The sequence below is a fragment of the Salmo salar genome, chromosome 07 (genome assembly GCF_965601325.2).
Source record: "Salmo salar chromosome 07, fSalSal1, whole genome shotgun sequence".
Lineage (NCBI taxonomy): Eukaryota > Metazoa > Chordata > Actinopteri > Salmoniformes > Salmonidae > Salmo > Salmo salar.
In genome coordinates this window covers 38,217,041-38,241,441 of record NC_138297.1, presented here as the reverse complement: position 1 = coordinate 38,241,441, position 24,401 = coordinate 38,217,041, and the positions used below count along the sequence as shown (strand labels likewise).

General features: G+C 43.6%; 1 protein-coding gene across 13 annotated transcripts in view; it reads right to left on the bottom strand.

Annotated features, from left to right (window-relative positions):
* Positions 1 to 9,182: 9,182 nt before the first annotated feature.
* Positions 9,183 to 24,401, bottom strand: part of LOC106609087 (lysine-specific demethylase 5A) — a 95,034-nt gene continuing 79,815 nt past the window's right edge. For all 13 annotated transcript variants that reach the window (XM_082977576.1, XM_082977574.1, XM_082977566.1 and 10 more), the window contains 7 exons: positions 22,293 to 22,850; positions 16,437 to 16,595; positions 15,991 to 16,119; positions 15,335 to 15,479; positions 14,860 to 15,080; positions 12,973 to 13,431; positions 9,183 to 11,835 (listed from right to left, as the gene is read on the bottom strand). In XM_082977576.1, coding sequence (XP_082833702.1) covers positions 11,482 to 11,835; positions 12,973 to 13,431; positions 14,860 to 15,080; positions 15,335 to 15,479; positions 15,991 to 16,119; positions 16,437 to 16,595; positions 22,293 to 22,850 — 2,025 coding nt within the window. In that variant the 3' untranslated portion in view covers positions 9,183 to 11,481. The remainder of the gene's footprint in view (positions 11,836 to 12,972; positions 13,432 to 14,859; positions 15,081 to 15,334; positions 15,480 to 15,990; positions 16,120 to 16,436; positions 16,596 to 22,292; positions 22,851 to 24,401) is intronic.

Here is a 24,401-nt window from a genome sequence, read left to right as displayed (position 1 = left end):
TTAAAATAGCTTTTTGGTGAAAGCACATTTTGCAATATTCTAAGTACATAGCCCAGGCATCACGGGCTCGCTATTTAGACACCCAGCAAGTTTAGCACTCACCATAATCATATTTACTATTATAAAAGTTTCATTACCTTATGTTGTCTTCGTCAGAATACACACCCAGGACTGCTACTTCAATAACAAATGTTGGTTTGGTCCAAAATAATCCATCGTTATATCCGAATAGCGGCGTTTTGTTCGTGCGTTCCAGACACTATCCGAAATGGTAAAGAAGGGTCGTGCGCATGGCGCAATTCGTGACAAAAAAAATTCTAAATATTCCATTACCGTACTTCGAAGCATGTCAACCGCTGTTTAAAATCAATTTTTATGCCATTTTTCTCGTAGAAAAGCGATAATATTCCGACCGGGAATCTCCTTTTCGGCAAACAGAGGAAAAAATCCCAAAGGCGGGGGCGGTCGGGGTCACCCGACCGTGTCTCTTGATCGGCCACTTGAGAAAGGCGATAATGTGTTTCAGCCTGGGGCTGGAATGACGACATTCTGTTTTTTCCCGGGCTCTGAGCGCCTATGGACGACGTGGGAAGTGTCACGTTAGAGCAGAGATCCTTAGTAAATGATAGAGATGGAAAAGAAGTTCAACAAATGGTCAGACAGGCCACTTCCTGTAAAGGAATCTCTCAGGTTTTGACCTGCCATTTGAGTTCTGTTATACTCACAGACACCATTCAAACAGTTTTAGAAAATTTAGGGTGTTTTCTATCCATATGTAATAAGTATATGCATATTCTAGTTACTGGGTAGGAGTGGTAACCAGATTAAATCGGGTATGTTTTTTATCCAGCCGTGTCAATGCTGCCCCCTAGCCCTAACAGGTTAACAACCCTCCAGACGAGCTTCAATGCCATACAACTCTACTTCCGTGGCCTCCAACTGCTCCTAAATACAAGTAAAACTAAATGCATGCTCTTCAACTGATCGCTGCCTGCACCTGCCCGCCTGTCCTGCATCACTACTCTGGACGGTTCTGACTTAGAATATGTAGACAACTACAAATACCTAGGTGTCTGGTTAGACTGTAAACTCTCCTTCCAGACTCACATCAAACATCTCCAATCCAAAGTTAAATCAAGAATTGGCTTCCTATTTCGCAACAAAGCATGCTGCCAAACATACCCCCGTAAAACTGACCATCCTACCGATCCTCGACTTCGGCGATGTCATTTACAAAATAGCCTCCAATACCCTACTCAATAAACTGGATGCAGTCTATCACAGTGCCATCCGTTTTGTCACCAAAGCCCCATATACTACCCACCACTGCGAGCTGTACGCTCTCGTTGGCTGGCCTTCGCTTCATAGTCGTCGCCAAACCCACTGGCTCCAGGTCATCTACAAGACGCTGCCTTTACCTCCCTTGTCTCACCTCATTTGCTCACATTGTACATAGACTTATTTTTGTACTGTATTATTGACTGTATATTTGTGTTACTCCACGTGTTGTTGTATGTTGTCGAACTGCTTTGCTTTATCTTGGCCAGGTCGCAATTGTAAATGAGAACTTGTTCTCAACTTGCCTACCTGGTTAAATAAAGGTGAAATAAAAAATAAAAAATAAAAAAAATATTACAGTGATATATGGAAAAAGTGTTAAAAGCTCAGACAAACCCTTATTGTCTGATTCTCTACCTCTAACCCTATTACAGGGGCTGAGTCACTGGCTTATTGGTGTTCTTCCATGCCGTCCCTAGGAGGGGTGCATCACTTGAGTGGGTTGAGTCACTGACGTGGTCTTCCTGTCTGGGTTGGCGACCCCCCCCCTTGGGTTCTGCCGTGGTGGAGATCTTTGTGGGCTATACTCGGCCTTCTCTCAGGATGGTAAGTTGGTGGTAGAAGGTATCCCTCCAGTGGTGTGGGGGCTGTGCTTTGGCAAAGTGGGTGGGGTTATATCCTTCCTGTTTGGCCCTGTCCGGGGGTATCTTCGGCCACAGTGTCTCCTGACCCCTCCTGTCTCAGCCTCCAGTGTTTATGTGTCGGGGGGCTAGGGTCAGTCTGTTATATCTGGAGTATTTCTCCTGTCTTATCCGGTGTCCTGTGTGAATTTAAGTATGCTCACTCTAATTCTCTCTCTCTGAGGACCTAAGCCCTAGGACCATGCCTCAGGACTACCTGGCATGATGACTCCTTGCTGTCCCCAGTCCACCTGGCCGTGCTGCTGCTCCAGTTTCAACTGTTCTGCCTGTGGTTATGGAACCCTGACCTGTTCACAGGACATGCTACCTGTCCCAGACCTGCTGTTTTCAACTCTTTAGAGACAGCAGGAGCGGTAGAGATACTCTCAATGATCGGCTATGAAAAGCCAACTGACATTTACTCGAGGTGCTGACTTGTTGCACCCTCGACAACTACTGTGATTATTATTATTTGACCATGCTGGTCATTTATGAACATCTTGGCCATGTTCTGTTATAATCTCCACCTGGCATAGCCAGAAGAGGACTGGCCACCTCTCATAGCCTGGTTCTGCTCTAGGTTTCTTCCTAGGTTTTGGCCTTTCTAGGGAGTTTTTCCTAGCCACTGTGCTTCTACACCGGCACTGCTTGCTGTTTGGGGTTTTAGGCTGGGTTCCTGTACAGCACTTTGAGATATCAGCTGATGTAAGAAGGGCTATATAAATAAATTTGATTTGATATTGTATAGCATAAAACTTTCCTTACAGTATAATGCCTAAAAAAGAAGATATACTTCCTTAAGAAAGAGCAGGTTACCTTCAAACAGTGGACTGATTTTTCTCCATCAGGTGATGCCTCCCTCACTGGTGTACTGGCCCATTCAGTCTCCAGGAAGAACACAGGTATGCCACAAGTGAACAGGAAGGTAATGAGAAACGCACCTGGGGGACAGGAAATGGAATCATACAAAAAAATACACTGAGTGTACAAAATATTGCTCTTTCCATGAAAGCCTGACCAGGTGAATCCAAGTAAAAGCTATGATCCCCTATTGATGTCACCTGTTAAATCAATTTCAAATCAGTGTAGATGAAGGAGAGGAGACCAGTTAAACAAGTATTTTTAAGCCTCGAGACAATTGAGACATGGATTGTGTGTGTGTGCCATTCAGAGAGTGAATGTGCAAGACAAAAGATTCAAGTGCCTTTGAACGGGTTATGGTAGTAAGTGCCAGGAGCACCAGTTTGAGTGTGTCAGGAAGTGCAACGCTGCTGGGCTTTTTACACTCAACAGTTTCCTGTGTGTATCAAGAATGGTCCACCACCCAAAAGGACATCCAGCCAATGGAAAGAGGACAAAGGAGGTTGACATGAATTGTGCAGTATAACAGACAGGCTATAGTTAGTCAACTAACAGTCCAGTACAACATCGGTGCCCAAAGACCCATAAAATAATGCACAAGTTGTCGTACGTTGACACGAATGGGGTATGGCAGCCGACGACTTTACATAGTTCCACTTCTTTCAGCAAAAAGCAAGAAACTGCGGTTGCAGTGGGCTAAGGAACGAAAACACTAGATACTGGAGAATTGTAAAAACATAGCCTGGTCTGATGAATCCCAGTTCTTGCCGTTTCACGCTGATGGAAGGACTAGGGTATGGAGAAAACTATGAGTACATGGCACACTTTTGGCCACTTGCGCCATAAAATGGCGCAATGTTTAAATGCCACAGGATATCTAAACATCATTGCCAAATTAGGTGCATCCCTTCATGGCAGCAGTGTATCCATCTGCAAATATATTTTTCAGCAGGATAATGCCCCATGCCACAAGGCTAGGATTGTCCAGTTATGGTTCCACGAACATGACAGTGAATTCAGTTTACTGCAGTGGCCTGCCCAGTCACCAGATCTCAATTAAATTGAGCATCTGTGGGATCAAAACAAATCTAAGGCTATATTTCATTTATTTAACTAGGCAAGTCAGTTAAATTCTTATTTACAATGACGGCCTAGCTTGGCCAAACCCTCCCTTAACCCAGACGACGCTGGGCCAATTGTGCGCCGCCCTATGGGACTCCCGATCACGGCCAGTTGTGATATAGCCCGGTATCAAACCAGGGTCTGTATTGATGCCTCTAGCACTGCGATGCTGTGCCTTAAACCGCTGCGCCACTCGGGAGCCCTATAATAGGGGCTACATGTACTGAGTCAATGCGCGCGGGCACTATTTATTTTAGGTCATATGTACATGTAGGTAGGGGTAAAGTGACTATGCATAGATAATAAACAGAGAGTAGCAGCAGTGTATAAACAAATAGTCCAGGTTGCCATTTGATTAATTGTTCAGCAGTCTTATGGCTTTGGGGTAGAAGCTGTTAAAACCTCTTTAAGCTTGGTGTGCCGCTAGCGACCCACCTCGACAACATCCGGTGAAATTGCAGAGCGCGAAATTCTAAATACAAAAATCGTAATATTAAACATTCATGAAAATACAAGTGTCTTTCATGGTTTAAAAGCTAAACTTCTTGTTAATCCAACCGCTTTGTCATTTTTCAAAAAGGCTCTACGGCAAAAGCATACCATGCGATTATCTGAGGACAGCGCCCCGCATACACCAGCATTAAAAACATTTTCCAAACCAGCAGAGGCATCACAAAAATCAGAAATAGCAATAGAATAAATCACTTACCTTTGAAGATCTTCCTCTGTTTGCAATCCCAAGGGTCCCAGTTACACAACAAATGGTCATTTTGTTCGATAAAGTCCTTCTTTATATCCCAAAAAAGTCAATTAATTGGCGCGTTTGATTCATTTATCCACCCGTTCCACATGCAGACAAAGGAATCTGAAAAGTTACCAATAAACTTCATCCAAACAAGTCAATCAACGTTTCTAATCAATCCTCAGGTGCCCTAATATATAAATAAACGATAACATTTAAGACAGAATGTAGTATGTTCAATACCGTAGATAAATAATGAAGTGCGCGCCCTCATCCACGCGCGCCACAAAACTACAGTCAAAATGAGAGCCACCTTGAAAAACTACAACTACTAACTCATTTTTCAAATAACAAGCCTGAAACCCTTTCTAAAGACTTGACATCTAGTGGAAGCCATAGGAACTGCAATCTGGGAAGAATCCCTTTGAATATCCCATAGACAAGCATTTGAATGGACTTTGACCCCCAAAAAATAACACTTAAAAAAAAAAAAAAATCCAGGTGGATTCTCCGCGGGCTTTCGCCTGCCATATAAGTTCTGTTATACTCACAGACATTTTAACAGTTTTAGAAACTTCAGAGTGTTTTCTATCCAATGCTACCAAATTATATGCATATGCAGGCTTCTGGGCCTGAGTAACAGGCAGTTTACGTTGGGCACGTCAGTCATCCGAACTTCCGAATACTGCCCCCTAGCCTTAAGGAGACTTTTGGACCTAGACTCCGGTAACGCTTGCCGTGCAAAGCAGAGACAACAGTCTTCGGTGATTGGAGTCTCACAATTTTTTGGGCCTTCCTCTGACACCGCCTAGTATATAGGTCCTGGAGTATTTGACCCCCTCTCAATCAGAAAGATTTCTGTCTCCCAGGTGTCTTTTATACAGGTAACAAGCTGAGATTAGGAGCACACTCTTAAAGGGAGTGCTCCTAACCGCAGCTTGTTACCTGTAAAAAAGACACCTGTCCACAGAAGCAATCAATCAGATTCCAAACTCTCCACCATGGCCAAGACCAAAGAGCTCTCCAAGGATGTCAGGGACAAGATTGTAGACCTACACAAGGCTGGAATGGGCTACAAGAACATCGCCAAGCAGCTTGGTGAGAAGGTGACAACATTTGGTGCGATTATTCGCAAATGGAAGAAACACAAAAGAACTGTCAATATCCCTCGGCCTTGGGCTCCATGCAAGATCTCACCTCGTGGGTTTGCAATGATCATGAGAACGGTGAGGAATCAGCCCAGAACTACACGGGAGGATCTTGTCAATGATCTCAAGGCAGCTGGGACCATAGTCACCAAGAAAACAATTAGTAACACACTACGCCATGAAGGACTGAAATCCTGCAGCGCCCGCAAGGTCCCCCTGCTCAAGAATACATATACATGCCCGTCTAGAGTTTGCCAATGAACATCTGAATGATTCAGAGGACAACTGGTGAAAGTGTTGTGGTCAGATGAGACCAAAATGGAGCTCTTTGACATCAACTCAACTCGCCGTGTTTGGAGGAGGAGGAGAAATGCTGCCTATGACCCCAAGAACACCATCTCCACCGTCAAACATGGAGGTGGAAACTTTATGCTTTGGGGGTGTTTTTCTGCTAAGGGGACAGGACAACTTCACCGCATCAAATGGACGATGGACGGGGCCATGTACCGTCAAATCTTGGGTGAGAACCTCCTTCCCTCAGCCAGGGCATTGAAAATGGGTCATGGATGGGTATTCCAGCATGACAATGACCCAAAACACACGTCCAAGGCAACAAAGGAGTGGCTCAAGAAGAAGCACATTAAGGTCCTGGAGTGGCCTAGCCAGTCTCCAGACCTTAATCCAATAGAAAATCTGTGGAGGGAGCTGAAGGTTCGAGTTGCCAAACGTCAGCCTCGAAACCTTAATGACTTGGAGAAGATCTGCAAAGAGGAGTGGGACAAAATCCCTCCTGAGATGTGTGCAAACCTGGTGGCCAACTACAAGAAACATCTGACCTCTGTGATTGCCAACAAGGGTTTTGTCACCAAGTACTAAGTCATGTTTTGCAGAGGGGTCAAATACTTATTTCCCTCATTAAAATGCAAATCATTTTATAACATTTTTGACATGTGTTTTTCTGGATTTTGTTGTTGTTATTCTGTCTCTCACTGTTCAAATAAACCTACTATTAAAATTATAGACTGATCATTTCTTTGTAAGTGGGCAAACGTACAAAATCAGCAGGGGATCATATACTTTTTTCTCCCACTGTAAGTACCCACCCCTGAGAGGCCACCGTGTTGAGGATCAGCGTGGCAGATGTGTTGTTGCCTACCCTTACCACCTGGGGGCGGCCCATCAGGAAGTCCAGGATCCAGTTGCAGAGGGAGGTGTTAAGTCCCAGGGTACGTAGTTCAGTGATGAGCTGAGGGCACTATGGTGTTGAACAATAAGCTGATGTCAATGAACAACATTCTCACATACAGTTGAAGTTGGAAGTTTATATACACCTTAGCCAAATACATTTAAAGTCAGTTTTTTCACAATTCCTGACATTTAATCCAAGTAAAAATTCCCTGTTTTATGTCAGTTAGGATCATCACTTTATTTTAAGAATGTGACATGTCTGAATAATAGTAGAGAGAATGATTTTTCAGCTTTTATTTCTTTCATCACATTCCCAGTGGGTCAGAAGTTTACATACTAAATGAGTGTATTTGGTAGCATTGCCTTTAAATTGTTTAACTTGGGTCAAACTTTTCAGGTAGCCTTCCACAAGCTTCCCACAATAAGTTGGGTGAATTATGGCCCATTCCTCCTGACAGAGCTGGTGTAAATGAGTCAGGTTTGTAGGCCTCCTTGCTCGCACACGCTTTTTCAGTTCTGCCCACACATTTTCTTAAGGACTGAGGTCAGGGCTTTGTGATGGCCACTCCAATACCTTGACTTTGTTGTCCTTAAGCCATTTTGCCACAACTTTGGAAGTATGCTTGGGGTCATTGTCCATTTGGAAAACCCATTTGCGACCAAGCTTCAACTTCCTGACTGATGTCTTGAGATGTTGCTTCAATATATCCACATCATTTTCCTACCTCATGATGCCATCTGTTTTGTGAAGTGCACCAGTCCCTCCTGCAGCAAAGCACCCCCACAACATGATGCTGCCACCCCGTGCTTCACGGTTGGGATGGTGTTCTTCGGCTTGCAAGCTTCCCCCTTTTTCCTCCAAACATTACGATGGTCATTATGGCCAAACAGTTCTATTTTTGTTTCATCAGACCAGAGGACATTTCTCCAAAAAGTACAATCTTTGTCCCCATGTGCAGTTGCAAACCGTAGTGTGGCTTTTTTATGGCGGTTTTGGAGCAGTGGCTTCTTCCTTGCTGAGCGGCCTTTCAGGTTATGTTGATATAGGTATTTGACAGCAACCTTTTTCAACTATACACAAACTAATTCAGAGCAGAACATTACATTTCCAGAGTACGGCTGACCATTTTTACAAATATTTGATCAATCTTTGTGTGAAATGGAACAGTATGTATGTACATATTTAATAATGAATTTAGTGTATTTTAAAGATTTGCCTGTTTTTACATGTAGATTGGCTGTCCAATGCATGTTCTGTCACTGAACTAGCCGGAACTTCTCACTGCTAAATTAACTCTTATTTTAGAAGCAGAGACAATTAAAACGTCTGCGACCTACTCTGGTCCCATCCTTACAACTCACCTCCTCCGTTCTTGTAGCAGAGGTAAGGAAAGCGCCACGTTACCCAGGCCGATGATGGGTCCCATCACAGACGGGATGAACTCTAGTTTGTTGCCGCATTGGCCCCTCTCTTGCATCTTCTCCTCTGACTGGAGCTGAGGGACAGGGACCAGGTCCTTCAACATGCTGCTGTTCCTGCCATTTGAGAGTGCCGCTTTAACTATTTCAAGCAATAAAAACATTTTGGCTATTTTCAAGACAAGTAGCTACATGTAGTGATCCAAGTACGTTATGCATATATACATGTATTTATTTTAAAATGTATAGTAACATATAAGTAGTCTGGGTACCTGTCCGTTTGAGTTATTATTCCACTCCATGTCATGCCACGTTTGCCAAGGAGTGGAAAGTTAGCAAAACAGGTTCTTGAGTTGTAAGTAAGTATATGCCAAGTACATTGATACTGCACCATATTATCTTTTGCCTAATGACTCCTCAAAAAAAAAAAGTTGTGGCTGTCTCAAACTGCCATCTGAAGAACTTAAATGTACTCGAAAACAGGCAGAGCTTTACACAATCAAGTTCAGGCCTACCTAAAATTGATTAACATATTGCATTAATCATGTCCCATTATGTCATGTACATACTGTACTGACATTGACCATGAATAGGTGGGAAAGGCAACAGCCCTGAGACAGCATGCTTTCAGAATTGATTAGTTCTTAACAAATGGTTTACATTGAAAATCTCAATCTGGGGAAACAGCCCAGGATGATTCCACACTAAACCTTAGATCTCACGTCATTAAAATATGCCCAGAGGTGAAGTCATCTTACAATTTATTTGATACAAAATCAAGAAGCCTTAGAAAGACATGATGTACCATGTTCTAACCTTAGAATTCAAATATTAGTTAAGTACGCACCATTCATTTCTTGGGGTGTCTCAAGTTTGGCTCTCTGTCAGTGAATATTGATCTGTAGATGTTCACATTTCAGTATTTAACATGAGTGAATAGGGGGTGGGAGGTTGTAATCCTAAATTTAGGCTCAGCCTCCAATCCACTCTGCCCATATGACCCCTCCTCTCCCAATTTAGATACTCACACTTATTGAGTCAGTTGATTATAATTATTTAAATAGTCATATACTCTAGGCATATGGGACCATGAAGTGAATATTGACATGCCAACAAATTAATCAAAGATTAATTATACAATTTGTTTTGGTTAATGATCCAGTGTCCAACTGCGATCACCTATGTCCTGTCTCGTGCTTTCCGTTTGTCTCTCTGGTTAGCTTTTGTCTCTTTAAGAGGTGAGTGGGTCAAATGGACCTGAGGAAGCAGCGAAGGTCAGGACTAGATTTTACTTGGCTTTGCTTCCATTGGTTGGTGGTTTCCCCTACATACAGTAGCTGAAGCAAAGGTGTTCAGAATCACATTACATGCAATTAATGCACCTTTACTGCATTCCCCTTCACAAGTACAAATAGAATACTAATATGAATTTAAATCCTGTGATTAGATATTTGCATGATTAAACACATCACCAAGCCAAAACAATGAATGAGAGGGCAAACACAGAAAATGTAACAAGTTGTTGCATTGTTTCAAGAAAATAGTCAACTGATTGCCAATATTACATTTTTAAACTCTTAATGAACCTTTCATTCTCCTTTGACAACTCCTACAGACTAAGACATACATAGGGGGTACAGTATGAGCTACACGTTGATCTGGGATTGGGAGTGAGACGAAAATATGTCAAAAACATGGGAACCCACGTGTGGCCAGGGAGATCCTGGGTTTAATGACTACCAGAAGTTTAGACAGGCCTGAATCCATAGATCCCACATTCAAAACCCATGGCTCCTAAAACAGTCAGGCCTTCTGATGACTCACCCCAAACTCAAATCTATCTAAGAGGTAGTTGGGAGTTTAGACATCTGATGCCAGACATTGGTTTTGACATTAAATGACATATCAAATCATCTCAAACAGGAAATTGTATATAATGATATTGAACATAAAACAAAAAATGCTGCTCCTTACTCATTTGACTAGGAATTGTTTATTAAAGGTGAGAAAACAAAAACAGACACATTCAATCACTTTATTGCTTAAAACCTATTTACACATTATAAATATGTATCACTACATACAACCATTGTTCCTTGTCCTACATGGAGCTGGCATTTATTGTTTGGATAAAGGCAGAGAGAAGATGACACTGAATGTGCATCCCAAATCTTCACATTTACATTTTTGTCATTATCCAGATCGACTTACAGGAGCAATTAGGGTTAAGTACCTTAACCAAGAGCACATCGATACATTTTTCACCTAGTCAGCCCAGGGGGTTTCGAACCAGAGACTTTTCGGTTACTGGCCCAACACTTAAAAAAGTTAGGCTACCTGCCGACTCAGTACAGTTATCATGAATATGTGGAGGTGTAACACCGCATCCCAAATGGTACCCTATTCCCTTTATAGTGCACTACTTTTTACCAGATCCCATGTAGTGCACTACATATAGAATAGGGTGCCATTTGGGACACATAATTAACCCTCCACAGATTCATAATGACTGTACTGAAGTTTCTGACTGTGGCACCAAATAATTTTCAGACGGGGGTACAGGATGTTGCAGACCCAAAACTCAAGAAACAGACGAAACGGCCCATGGTCATTCCAAGTCGTGCAGTAAAAACCGCTCTGTGCACAGTGTTCTCTGGATTATAAGGCCTTCTTTAACAGTTCTGAATTAGAGAGAAACAAATCCTCATCAACAATTGGTTCCCATGAGGAGAGAGAAGAGGAAGGAGAGCGGGAAAAAAGGTAATCTGGAGTTTGTCTGTGATGCAGAAAATACATCTCTTTCCTCCTCAAAGGAGCTGATGGTCTCATTTCTTTGTAGTATTATTCTCAAGGGAGTATCATCATCCAGTCTTGAGGACAACCCTTAATTTGAAGCTCCTCTACCATTAAGTCAAGAGGGAAATATGTCAGTCAGAACAAGTCGGGGTCTTCCAGACTCAAATGGTCTGATGCGAGCTTACCGGCTGGATGGATTTGTGTGTGGTGGCCGACTGTGCATGTGCGTCTCTGTCCTGGGTCTGCGCTAGCTGCTCTCTAGAGTGTCCGGCTGCTGCTGTTGCTGCTGGGGGAGGGAGGTAGAGGGGGGCATCATTTGGGTCTGGGAGGGGGGCATAATGATCTGGCTCAGCCCGCTGTAGACTGGCGCTTCCAGCACCACTGGCTCCTCACAAACACACTCCAACTTCACCACTGCTGTCACCCCTCCTCCTCCTATGCTTCTGCCCAAACTTCCAACTACGCCCCCACTCAAGATAGATGACTTGCGGGTGCAGTCGATGCAGATGTAGTCCTCGTTCTCGGCCATCTCGCAGGTCACACCCACACACACCTGGTGGAACCACTTGTCACACCCGCCGTCGCACTGAACCCAGTCCACCTGACAGAGGGAAGAGAGACATATACATACAGGCGATCACACCTTCTGCTTAAATAAGGATATAATATCATCAGCTAGTGCTCAGAAAAGGTCATTGCCCTTCAGATTCACAAGAGTCATACTTGTAGATAGTTTGTGTTTTTAAAAGGAATATACCATTACGTACTTGATGTATAATAAGCATGATATTTATGTTGCATTTTATTATAGTGCATTTAAGCCTAATCCAATCCAGTCCCCCTTCAAGTTCTGTAAAGCTGGAGGATATCCCCATGTCTCTGTTGTGCTCTGAGAGCACATGGCTGGGAAGGACTGGGTGGGTGGTTAGGCTACTCATTGACTTAGTTAGTGTCTGTCTAATTTACAGTCACTTCAACAGCACATAGTTTGTCCTGTTAATAGTTGTGTAACTCTAAGGTGTTCCAGTGCTGTTATCAGCTGTTGATATTCAATTGTTCCATGATGCTCACTTCCAAAGATGTTTGCTTCACAGTGTTCAATATTAACTCGGCATACTTAGCTCTGCATCATAGTCAGCAAACAAAAATACAAAGTGAGACATTCAGTTTTTGCTCCGAAGAGCTAATATCATTAAACCTCCTAAAAGGAAAGTATTCAAACACCACAAAATTGAAATTTTGCCTACACATCTCTACTTGTACTTGGGTCAAATCCTGACTTGTGTTTTTGATAGGGCTCGCCCTCTCAGGCCACACACTGAACCCATCTCAGCCCCTCACTGACCTCTGTTGCACCGTTAACCAATAAACCCTCACACCTATCAATCATCTATGGAAATCGTCTGTCAGAATGATTCTGAGTCGCTACATCCTCTCTCAAATGAGCCCCTCTCCCCTGATCCAAAAATGCTCCTTTTTATTCAAGGTCTGATGACCTCTGCTGGCAAATTAATGGTCTCAATCAGTCAGTCTGGAATACCAGGGCAGAAGTCAATCCCTAGGCTGAGGTCGTATCCATAGACACAATAATAGCCCCACCTAGGTTTTCTGACCATATTCCTTACACCCCTCCAGTAATTTTGAAATGTGCATCAAGTAGTGTATACTGGAGAGAGGGTTGATTTTGGACTAAATACACACACACTATAACTGTACATGCTTCTCGTGTCGCTCTCACCTTCTCCTTGCAGGGTCTCATACAGTTCTTGGATGCACAGACAGCGTTCTCATCATTGGAGTCCTCAGCTCCAGACCAGTCGTATTTCGACGGTATATCCAGAATCTTCTTCTCTTTCCTCTTGTCCAGACCCTCCCTGACAGCCTCAGCCTTGACCACAGCCTTATCCTTCCTCTTCCTCTCCTTATCCTCTTTAGCCAGGCGCTTGGCCAGCTGTTTCAGTTCACGGTTCTTATCTGGGTTCAGCTTCAGCTTCTTCTTCTTCTTGGGTTTCCCCAGCGGGTCTAAGAGGCTCCGTTTCGGATCCTTTGAGGACTTGGGGGACCTCATCATGTCTCCGACCCCGGAGACAGCTGCCATGAGAAGCTGGTGCTCTGCCCTCTCCAGCTTCCTCTTCCTCTTCTTCTCAGAGTCCTTCATCTTGATCTTCATCGGCTTCTCAAACTGAGAATCCTCATGCTGGGAAGGGAAGACAGTAAAGAGGGATGGACACACAATTACTCAATTAATAATCCCTACTGAAAGTGCTTTTAAGTTCATTAAGTAGACTTAATCAGGATGCAGGAAACCAGCCTTAGTATCACCCATGTTCAGTTCAGATCATATGTGTGTTTTCAGCCAGTGACTGTGTATTTTTTACTGGAGCTGCCCTCTTGTCTACCTTGACCTCAATGGGTCAACCTGGTTAAATAAAATAAAATGCGATGAACAAAAATATAAAATGCTACATGCAAAAATGTCAAATATTTTACTGAGTTAATTCATTCAAGGAAATCAGTCAATTGAAATAAATTAATTAGGCCTTAATCTACAGATTTCACATGACTGAGAATACAGATATGCAAAGGGTTGTGATTCAGAAAACCAGTCAGTATCTGGTGTGACCACCATTTGCCTCATGGTTGCAGCGTGACATCGCCTTCACATAGTGTGGATCAGGCTGTTGATTGTGACCTGTGGAATGTTGTCCCACTCATCTTCAATGGCTGTGCAAAGTCGCTGGATATTGGTGGGAACTGGAACACGCAATCATATACGTCAATCCAGAGCATTCCAAACATGCTCAATGGGAGACATGTCAGGTGAGTATGCAGGCCATGGAAGATCTGGGACGTTTTCAGCTTCTAGGATGTGGACAGATCCTTGCAACATGGGGCCGTGCATTATCATGCTGAAGCATGAGGTGATGGTGGCGGATGAATTGTACGTCAATGGGCCTAAGGATCTCGTCAGTGTCTCCGTGCATTCAAATTGCCATTGATAAAATGCAATTGTGTTCATTGTCCGTAGCTTATGCCTGCCAATACCATAACCCCATCGCCACTATGGGGCACTCTGTTCACAATGTTGACATCAGCTAACCGCTCACCCACACGACACCATATTGTCATCTGCCTGGTACAGTTGAAACCGGGATACATCAGTGAAAAGCACACTTCTCCAGCATGCAAGTGGCATTCGAAGGTGAGCATTTGCCCACTGAAGTTGGTTACGACGCCAAACTGCAGTCAAATCAAGACCCCTTGTGAGGACGACAAGCATGCAGATGAGCTTCACTGAGACGGTTTCTGACAGTTTATGCAGAAATTCTTTGGTTGTGGTAAAGAAATGAACATTAAATTCTCTGGCACAGCTCTGGTGGACAGTCCTGCAGACATCATGCCAATTGCACACTCCCTCAAAACTTGAGACATCTGTGGCATTGTGTTGTGTGACAAAACTGCACATTATAGTGGCCTTTTATTGTCCCCAGCACTAGGTGCACCTGTGTAATGATCATGCTTTTTAAATCAGCTTCTTGATATGCCACACCTGTCACTTTACAAGTTGCATTTATATTTTTGTTCAGTATAAAAATAAGTATATAAACCAATGCCTCTCTCCTACCTCCATGACCTGTAGGAACCTCTCCTCAGAGGGAGGGTGTGTGGCCTCCAGGATCCTCCAGATGTGCTGGGTCTCATCCAGGGACACCTCCAGCAGGTCCCCCACCATCATCAGCTCCTCCAACTGGGCCTTGGCCGGGGGGGACAGCTCCAGCACAGGGGGCTCCAGGGAGCGAGGCACCAGGGGCGTCTTCCTGGGCTGCATCCTGGGGGTGCTCTGGTCTGGAGGTTAGAGGGGGAGAAGGATTCATCAATCAACCAATGAAAACACACATTTACCCTCTCAATATCTACATATATAGTTGAATGTAAGGATAAGTAACTTGAGATTCTCATTTCTAAATAAGGTCTCAAAGACAATACACATAAGGAAAGATGAGCTTCATAAAATGAATGACACATTTATAAGTTACTATTTTTAAGTATAACAGGGAGAGAGAGTTTGCGTAGCCATAGATTATAATGCCATGTCTTACTCTGAGGGCAGGACTTGGATGCAGAGGAGTAGGCGTGTTCAGCGCATAAAGAGGGTGTGGTGGGCCACATGTGACTGACTACTTCCTCTGACTTGACAGGGATCTCATCATCACAAAACAGGTACGGCTTCACCTCACCTGGGTCCTGACACACACACACACACACACACACACACACACACACACACACACAGGAGAGGCAGAGAGCATGAGTGACAGCGAGAAAGTGGGGCAGGTGAGAACACAATGCTAGAAAAGCAGGATTTGCTAAGTGCTGTGTCTTTGCATGAGATAAATTGAATAGCAATGTTTTACTGGCTTTGTTAACACTCCTGCTGAAACATTGCCTATAGAATACTACTATACAGTAGTATTTGGTTTTATTTTAATTGATTCAACAGGTATTTTTGATATTTAAAAAAACTTGGATGCTTGAGAAAACTCTCCATAGGCCATGTTAAGTTCATGTTTGAAGTATCCCTATATTTCTATTACGGGCTATCACTCTGTTATTAGTGCGCCTGCGCAGGAGTCTCGGGGTTGATGAACCTGGCCTGAGTGCAATGGCGACCATGTAGTGTGCAAATACGGTTTAGTAAATGCTGTTAAACTGGAACCTTGTCGTTGTGGCATTTCGAGTTAACACACCACAGTACCTTCATGTCGTAGCCATATGTTTCCCTGATGTCCTCGTCAGAGTCCGTCTCCTCGTCATCGTAGTCGACAGACTGGCGTGGCGACGCTGCCCTGCTGAACCCTGCCTGCTGGAACGTCTGGATGTGACCCTATGGGGAGAACAGACGTCACAGTCATTCTGTTACTTCTCATCAGTAGTAATAACACTATCTTGGAACCAATCTCTGTTTTTCGCTCTCTAATGCACTGAACAAATAAGGAAGAGGAGAGGACCTGGAAAAAAAACACTTTAGTCTGTCCATCTCATGACTTACCTTATCCCTGAGCATCTTGTTTAGAGGATTGACTGGCCATGAGCGCCATATAGAGAGATAACGGCCAACTTTTACACTGGACGCCATGTTAGCGCCTACAAACTCTCTTTATACATGGCTCTTAGTAGCATATGGCAGCAGTAATCTCTTACCTGCAGGTCAGGGTTTGCGGCAGCCTTCTGCAGCTCAGCGTTGATGATCTTCTCGGTCTTCTCCCGGGCAGCCTGTTCTACCATCCTCTGACTGAGGACCGACAGCTTGGCCAGGACCAAGGACAGCTCGTTTGTAGCCAGAGCCTGCCTGGCGCGGTCCTGCAAGTAGAGAGGAGTTAGATTAATCGATTCCATTAATGAATAGAGAGGAGTTTAAATAAACAAGATTTTTGTTTGACTCAGAATATGTGGCTTTTCACCCTTGCACATAAATCAAATTTTGCAAAACATAGCGAGGGCCGAGGACTGCTCGTTTGTAGCTGTCCTAGCAACCATCAAATAATTGATTCTGAAAAGTAGGGATGTGTTCAACACAAGTTAAGTAAAAATACTTTAAAGTACACTTTAGTTGTTTGGGGTACCTTTACTATTTATATTTTGGAGAACTTTTACTTCACTACATTCCTAAAGCAAATAATGAACTTTTTACTCCATATATTTTCCTGACACCCAAAATAACTTGTTTCATGTTGAATGATTAGCAGGACAGGAAAATTGTCCAATTCACACACTTATCAAGAGAACATCCCTTGTCATCCCTACCGCCTCTGATCTGGCAGACTCACTAAACACAAATGCTTTGTTTGTAAATGAGTTGGAGTATGCCCCTGGCTATCGGTAAATAACCCCCCAAAAAATTACGAAAATGGTGCCATCTGGTTTGCTTAATATAAGGAAAGTGAAATAATGTATACTTTTTTTCTTTACATAGTTGAATGTGCTGACAACAAAATCACACAAAAATAATCAATGGAAATCCAATTTATCAACCCATGGAGGTCTGGATTTGGAGTCACACTCAAAATTAAAGTGGAAAACCACACTACAGGCTGATACAACTTTGATGTAATGTCCTTAAAACAAGTCAAAATGAGGCTCAGTAGTGTGTGTGGCCTCCACGTGCCTGTATGACCTCCCTACAATGCCTGGGCATGCTCCTGATGAGGTGGCAGATGGTCTCCTGAGGGATCTCCTCCCAGACCTGGACTAAAGCATCCGCCAACTCCTGGACAGTCTGTGGTGCAACGTGGCGTTGGTGGATGGAGCGAGACATGATGTCCCAGATGTGCTCAATTGGATTCAGGTCTGGGGAACGGGCGGGCCAGTCCATAGCATCAATGCCTTCCTCTTGCAGGAACTGCTGACACACTCCAGCCACATGAGGTGTAGCATTGTCTTGCATTAGGAGGAACCCAGGGCCAACCGCACCAGCATATGGTCTCACAAGGGGTCTGAGGATCTCATCTCGGTACCTAATGGCAGTCAGGCTACCTCTGGCGAGCACATGGAGGGCTGTGCGGCCCCCCAAAGAAATGCCACCCCACACCATGACTGACCCACCGCCAAACAGGTCATGCTGGAGGATGTTGCAGGCAGCAGAACGTTCTCCACGGCGTCTCCAGACTCTGTCACGTCTGTCACGTGCTCAGTGTGAACCTGCTTTCATCTGTGAAGAGCACAGGGCGCCAGTGGCGAATTTGCCAATCTTGGTGTTCTCTGACAAATGCCAAACGTCCTGCACGGTGTTGGGCTGTAAGCACAACCCCCACCTGTGGACGTCGGGCCCTCATACCACCCTCATGGAGTCTGTTTCTGACCGTTTGAGCAGACACATGCACATTTGTGGCCTGCTGGAGGTCATTTTGCAGGGCTCTGGCAGTGCTTCTCCTGCTCCTCCTTGCACAAAGGCAGAGGTAGCGGTCCTGCTGCTGGGTTGTTGCCCTCCTACGGCCTCCTCCACGTCTCCTGATGTACTGGCCTGTCTCCTGGTAGCGCCTCCATGCTCTGGACACTACGCTGACAGACACAGCAAACCTTCTTGCCACAGCTCGCATTGATGTGCCATCCTGGATGAGCTGCACTACCTGAACCACTTGTGTGGGTTGTAGACTCCGTCTCATGCTACCACTAGAGTGAAAGCACCGCCAGCATTGAAAAGTGACCAAAACATCAGCCAGGAAGCATAGGAACTGAGAAGTGGTCTGTGGTCCCCACCTGCAGAACCACTCCTTTATTGGGGGTGTCTTGCTAATTGCCTATAATTTCCATCTGTTGTCTATACCATTTGCACAACAGCATGTGAAATTTATTGTCAATCAGTGTTGCTTCCAAAGTGGACAGTTTGATTTCACAGAAGTGTGATTAACTTGGAGTTACATTGTGTTGTTTAAGTGTTCCCTTTATTTTTTTGAGCAGTGTATATATATATATATATATATATATATATATATATATATATATATACTCATATATATATACTTCAAATAGCCACACTTTGCCTTGATGACAGCTTTGCACACTCTTGGCATTCTCTCAACCAGCTTCAACTGGAATTATTTTCCAACAGTCTTGAAGGAGGTCCCACATATGCTGAGCACTTGTTGGCTGCTTTTCCTTCACTCTGCGGTCCAACTCATCCTAAATCATCTCAATTGGGTTGAAGTCGGGTGATTGTGGAGGCCAGGTCATCTGATGCAGCACTCCATCACACTCCTTCTTGGTCAAATAGCCTTTCAACAGCCTGGAAGTGTGTTGGGTCATTAAAAAAATAAATGACAGTCCCACAAAGCGCAAACCAGATGGGACCCAGCAGAACGCTGTGGTAGCCATGCTGGTTAAGTGTGCCTTGAATTCTAAATAAATCCGAGTGTCACCAGCAAAGCACCCCCACACCATAACACCTCCTCCTAAATGCTTCACGTGGGAAATACACATTCAGAGATCATCCTTTCACCCACATCGCGTCTCACAAAGACACGGCGGTTGGAACCAAAAATCTCCAATTTGGACTGCAGACCAAAGGACAGATTTCCACTGGTCGAATGTCCATTGCTTGTGTTTCTTGGCCCAAGCAAGTCTCTTCTTATTGGTGTCCTTTAGTAGTGCTTTCATTGCAGCAATTCAACCACCAAGGCCTGATTCACAGTCTCCTCGGAACTGTTGATGTGTCTGTTACTTGAACTCTGAAGCATTTATTTAGGCTGCAATTTCTGAGGCTGGTAACTCTAATGAACTTGTCCTCTGCAGCAGAAGTCTTCCATTCCTGTGGCGGTCCTCATGAGAGCCAGTTTCATCATAGTGCTTGATGGTTTTTGCAACTGCACTTGAAGAAACTTTCAAAGTTCATTAAATTTTCCACATGGACTGAGCTTCTTGTCTTCAAGTAATGGACTGTAATTTCTCTTTGCTTATTTGAGCTGTTCTTGCCATAAGGACATTGTATTTTACCAAATAGGGCCATCTTCTGTATACCCCCCTACCTTGTCACAACACAACTGATTGGCTCAAACGCATTAACTTCACTAGGGTAGGGGGCACTATTTTCACCTCTGGATGATAAGTGTGCCCAAAGTAAACTGCCTGCTACTCAGGCCCAGAAGCTAGGATATGCATATAATTGGTAGATTTGGATAGAAAACACTCTACAGTTTCTAAAACTGTTAAAATAATGTCTATGAGTACAACAGAACTGATATGGCAGGCGAAAACCTGAGGAAAATCCATCCAGGAAGTGGGATTTATTTATTTTTGTAGTTTTCTATTGAATGCCATTACAGTACCCATCGACTTAGGACTCAAATTGCACTTCCTATGGCTTCCACTAGATGTCAACAGTCTTTAGAACAGTCTTTTGTTTCAGGCTTGTATTCTGAAACATGAGGGAGTAAGACCAGTCTGAATGAGTGGACACTGAGGTTTTTCATGTGCGCGACCGAGAGCACGCCTTTCTTGTTTTCCTTTTATATTGTCCGGTTGAAATGTTATTGATTATTATGACTAAAAACAACCTGAGGATTGATTATAAACATCGTTTGACATGTTTCTACGAACTTTACTGATACTTTCGGATTTTTCGTCTGTTGTGACTGCCTTTGAGCCAGTGGATTACTGAACAAAACGCACAAACAAAACGGAGGTTTGTGGATATAAAGAGGGACTTTATCGAACAAAACAAAACATTTTGGAGTAAATGGGAGTCTTGTGAGTGCAACCATATGAAGATCATCAAAGGTAAGTGATTAATTTTATCACCATTTCTAACTTGTGTAACTCCTCTACTTGGCTGGTAACTGTTTGTAATAATTTGTCTGCTGGTCGCTGTTCTCAGATAATCGCATGGTATGTAAAGCCTTTTTGAAATCTGACACCGTGGTTGGATTAACCTCTATGGGCTAGGTGGGACGCTTGCATCCCACCTACTCAACAGCCAGTGTAATCCCGTGGCGCGATATTCAAATACCTCAAAAATGCAAAAACTTCAATTTTTCAAACATATGACTATTTTACACCATTTTAAAAGACAAGACTCTCGTTAATCTAACCACACTGTCCGATTTCAAAAAGGCTTTACAACGAAAGCAAAACATTAGATTATGTCAGCAGAGTACCCAGCCAGAAATAATCAGACACCCATTTTTCAAGCTAGCATATAATGTCACATAAACCCAAACCACAGCTAAATGCAGCACTAACCTTTGATGATCTTCATCAGATGACAACCCTAGGACATTATGTTATACAATACATGCATGTTTTGTTCAATCAAGTTCATATTTATATCAAAAAACAGCTTTTTACATTAGCATGTGACTAGCATGTGACTAGCATTCCACCGAACACTGCCGGTGAATTTACTAAATTACTCACGATAAACGTTCACAAAAAACATAACAATTATTTTAAGAATTATAGATACAGAACTCCTCTATACACTCGCTATGTCCGATTTTAAAATAGCTTTTCGGTGAAAGCACATTTTGCAATATTCTCAGTAGATAGCCCGGCATCACAGGGCTAGCTATTTAGACACCCAGCAAGTTTAGCATTCACCAAAGTCAGATTTACTATAAGAAAAATTGTATTACCTTTGCTGTCTTCGTCAGAATGCACTCCCAGGACTTCTACTTCAATAACAAATGTTGGTTTGGTCCCAAATAATCCATTGTTATATCCAAATAGCGGCGTTTTGTTCGTGCGTTCAAGACACTATCCGAAAGGGTAACGAAGGGTTACGAGCATGGCGCATTTCGTGACAAAAAAATTCTAAATATTCCTTTACCGTACTTCGAAGCATGTCAACCGCTGTTTAAAATAAATTTTTATGCCATTTTTCTTGTAAAAAAGCGATAATATTCCGACCGGGAAATCGTTTTTTTATTACAAAGAGAGTGAAAGTAAAAGCATGCTATCCCCTCATGCACGAGCCTCAGTCTAATGGCCCTCTGATAGAGCACTTGCCAAACGCGCTAATGTGTTTCAGCCTGGGGATGGAATTACATCGTTCAGCTTTTTCCCGCCTTCTGAGAGCCCATGGGAGCCGTAGGAAGTGTCACGTCATGCCAGAGATCCCCTGTATTTGTTAGAGATGATCAAGGAGGGCAAGAAATTGTCAGACAGGCCACTTCCTGTAAGGAATCTTCTCAGGTTTTGGCCTGCCAAATGAGTTCTGTTATACTCACAGACACCATTCAAACAGTTTTAGAAACTTTAGGGTGTTTTCTATCCAAATCAAACAATTATATGCATATTCTAGTTACTGGGCAGGAGTAGTAACCAGATTAAATCGGGTACGTTTTTTATCCGGCCGTGCAAATACTGCCCCCTAGCCCCAACAGGTTAACAAGAAGTTAATCTTTAAACCGATGTATAACACTTGTACGTTTTATGAATTTTTATAATGAGTATTTCTGTTTTTGAATTTGGCACTCTGCAATTTCACTGGATGTTGGCCAGGTGGGACGGTAGCGTCCCTCCTAGAGAGGTTAAGGCATCTTTACTTTTACCACAACTGCCTACCTGCCAGCCCATGGCCCTCTCCGTCAGGCACTGTAGGGCCTCCCCCTCAGGCAGACGCACCGGCAGCTTCTGGAGGGACACCAGGAGAGACAGGATGGTCTCCAGACGCGGGCGACGCGAGCGCTGGCATAACGGGCACAGGAATTTGGCCTCCTTGCTGTTGCTCTGGCACCCGGCCGAGCCCATGAGCTTCTTCTGCGAGCCCGCTTTCGGTAACGGCACACAGGCTCCGTGGAACCAGTCCTTGCACAGTTCACACTGCAGCATAAACCCGCTGGCAGTCTTACGACACAGACAGAACTTGACCTCCTCGATGCGGTCAGACATGGCCATCTTAGCCAGGTTGGCAGCTCGGAGAGAGTGTATGGCCTCAACTTCTTTCTGCTCCTTGGATTTGAATGCCGCTACGACGATGGCCGGGTCACAGGCATCTTCATAACGCTCGTCAAGGTCGCTGAGACCCTCCAGGTCCAGACCTCTCTCCTTCTCAAGGAGCTCCTTGACTCGTTTGCGTTTGCTGTTGCCGTAGATACCAATATCCACACGTGGACTAAGGACCTAAGAGAGACAACAAACAGAGAATAGAGATTAGCTCACATGTTATCTAACTACTAGTCCTATGATAATATTGGTCCTATTCTACCTACAGTATAGACAGATGGAATTCACAACAATCTGCGTATGGTGGTCCACCAACTTCTGCACCATTCTACATAGCTTACGCAAATATATAATATTGCACTCTGGGGTCAGCATTAGAGGTCGACCGATTAATCGGAATGGGCGATTAATTAGGGCCGATTTCAAGTTTTCATAACAATCGGTAATCGGTATTTCTGGACACCGATTAAATTATTTTACATTTACATTTAAGTCATTTAGCAGACGCTCTTATCCAGAGCGACTTACAAATTGGTGCATTCACCTTATAATATCCAGTGGAACAACCACTTTACAATAGTGCATCTAAATCTTTTAAGGAGGGGTTAGAAGGATTACTTTATCCTATTTAAAGAGGTGGGGTTTCAGGTGTCTCCGGAAGGTGGTGATTGACTCCGCTGTCCTGTATTTTTTTACACCTTTATTTAACTAGGCAAGTCAGTTAAGAACACATTCTTATTTTCAATGACGGCCTAGGAACGGTGGGTTAACTGCCTTGTTCAGGGGCAGAACAACAGATTTTTACCTTGTCAGCTCGAGGATTCAATCTTGCAACCTTACGGTTAACTAGTCCAACGCTCTAACCACCTGCTTTACATTGCACTCCACGAGGAGCCTGCCTGTGACGTGAATGCAGTAAGAAGCCAAGGTAAGTTGCTAGCTAGCATTAACCTGTTTGGGATAGGGGGCAGTATTTGCACGGCCGGATAAAAAAACGTACCCGATTTAATCTGGTTACTACTCCTGCCCAGAAACTAGAACATGCATATAATTAGTAGATTTGGATAGAAAACACAAAAGTTTATAAAACTGTTTGAATGGTGTCTGTGAGTATAACAGAACTCATATGGCAGGCCAAAACCTGAGAAGTCTCTGCTGTCTCTGGGCGAATAACAGCAGGAGAATGTGTGAGTGGTCAGCCTGGGGACAGTGAGAGAGGCACGTTCACAAGAATTTTCAATTTTTTTCTTTCAGCCTTTGAATGAATACAACGTCGCCCGGTTGGAATATTATCGCTATTTTACGAGAAAAATAGCATAAAAATTGATTTTAAACAGCGTTTGACATGCTTCGAAGTACGGTAATGGAATATTTAGAAGTTTTTGGTCCCGAAATGCGCTCGCGCGTCTTCGGATAGTGACCTGAAAGCACGAACAAAAGGGAGCTATTTGAATATAACTATGGATTATTTGGAACCAAAACAACATTTGTTGTTGAAGTAGAAGTCCTGGGAGTGCATTCTGACGAAGAACAGCAAAGGTAATCCAATTTTTCTAATAGTAATTCTTAGTTTAGGTTGTCCCAAACTTGGTGGGTGTCAAAATAGCTAGCCGTGATGGCCGGGCTATGTACTCAGAATATTGCAAAATGTGCTTTCGCCGAAAAGCTATTTTAAAATCGGACATAGCGATTGCATAAAGGAGTTCTGTATATATAATTATTAAAATA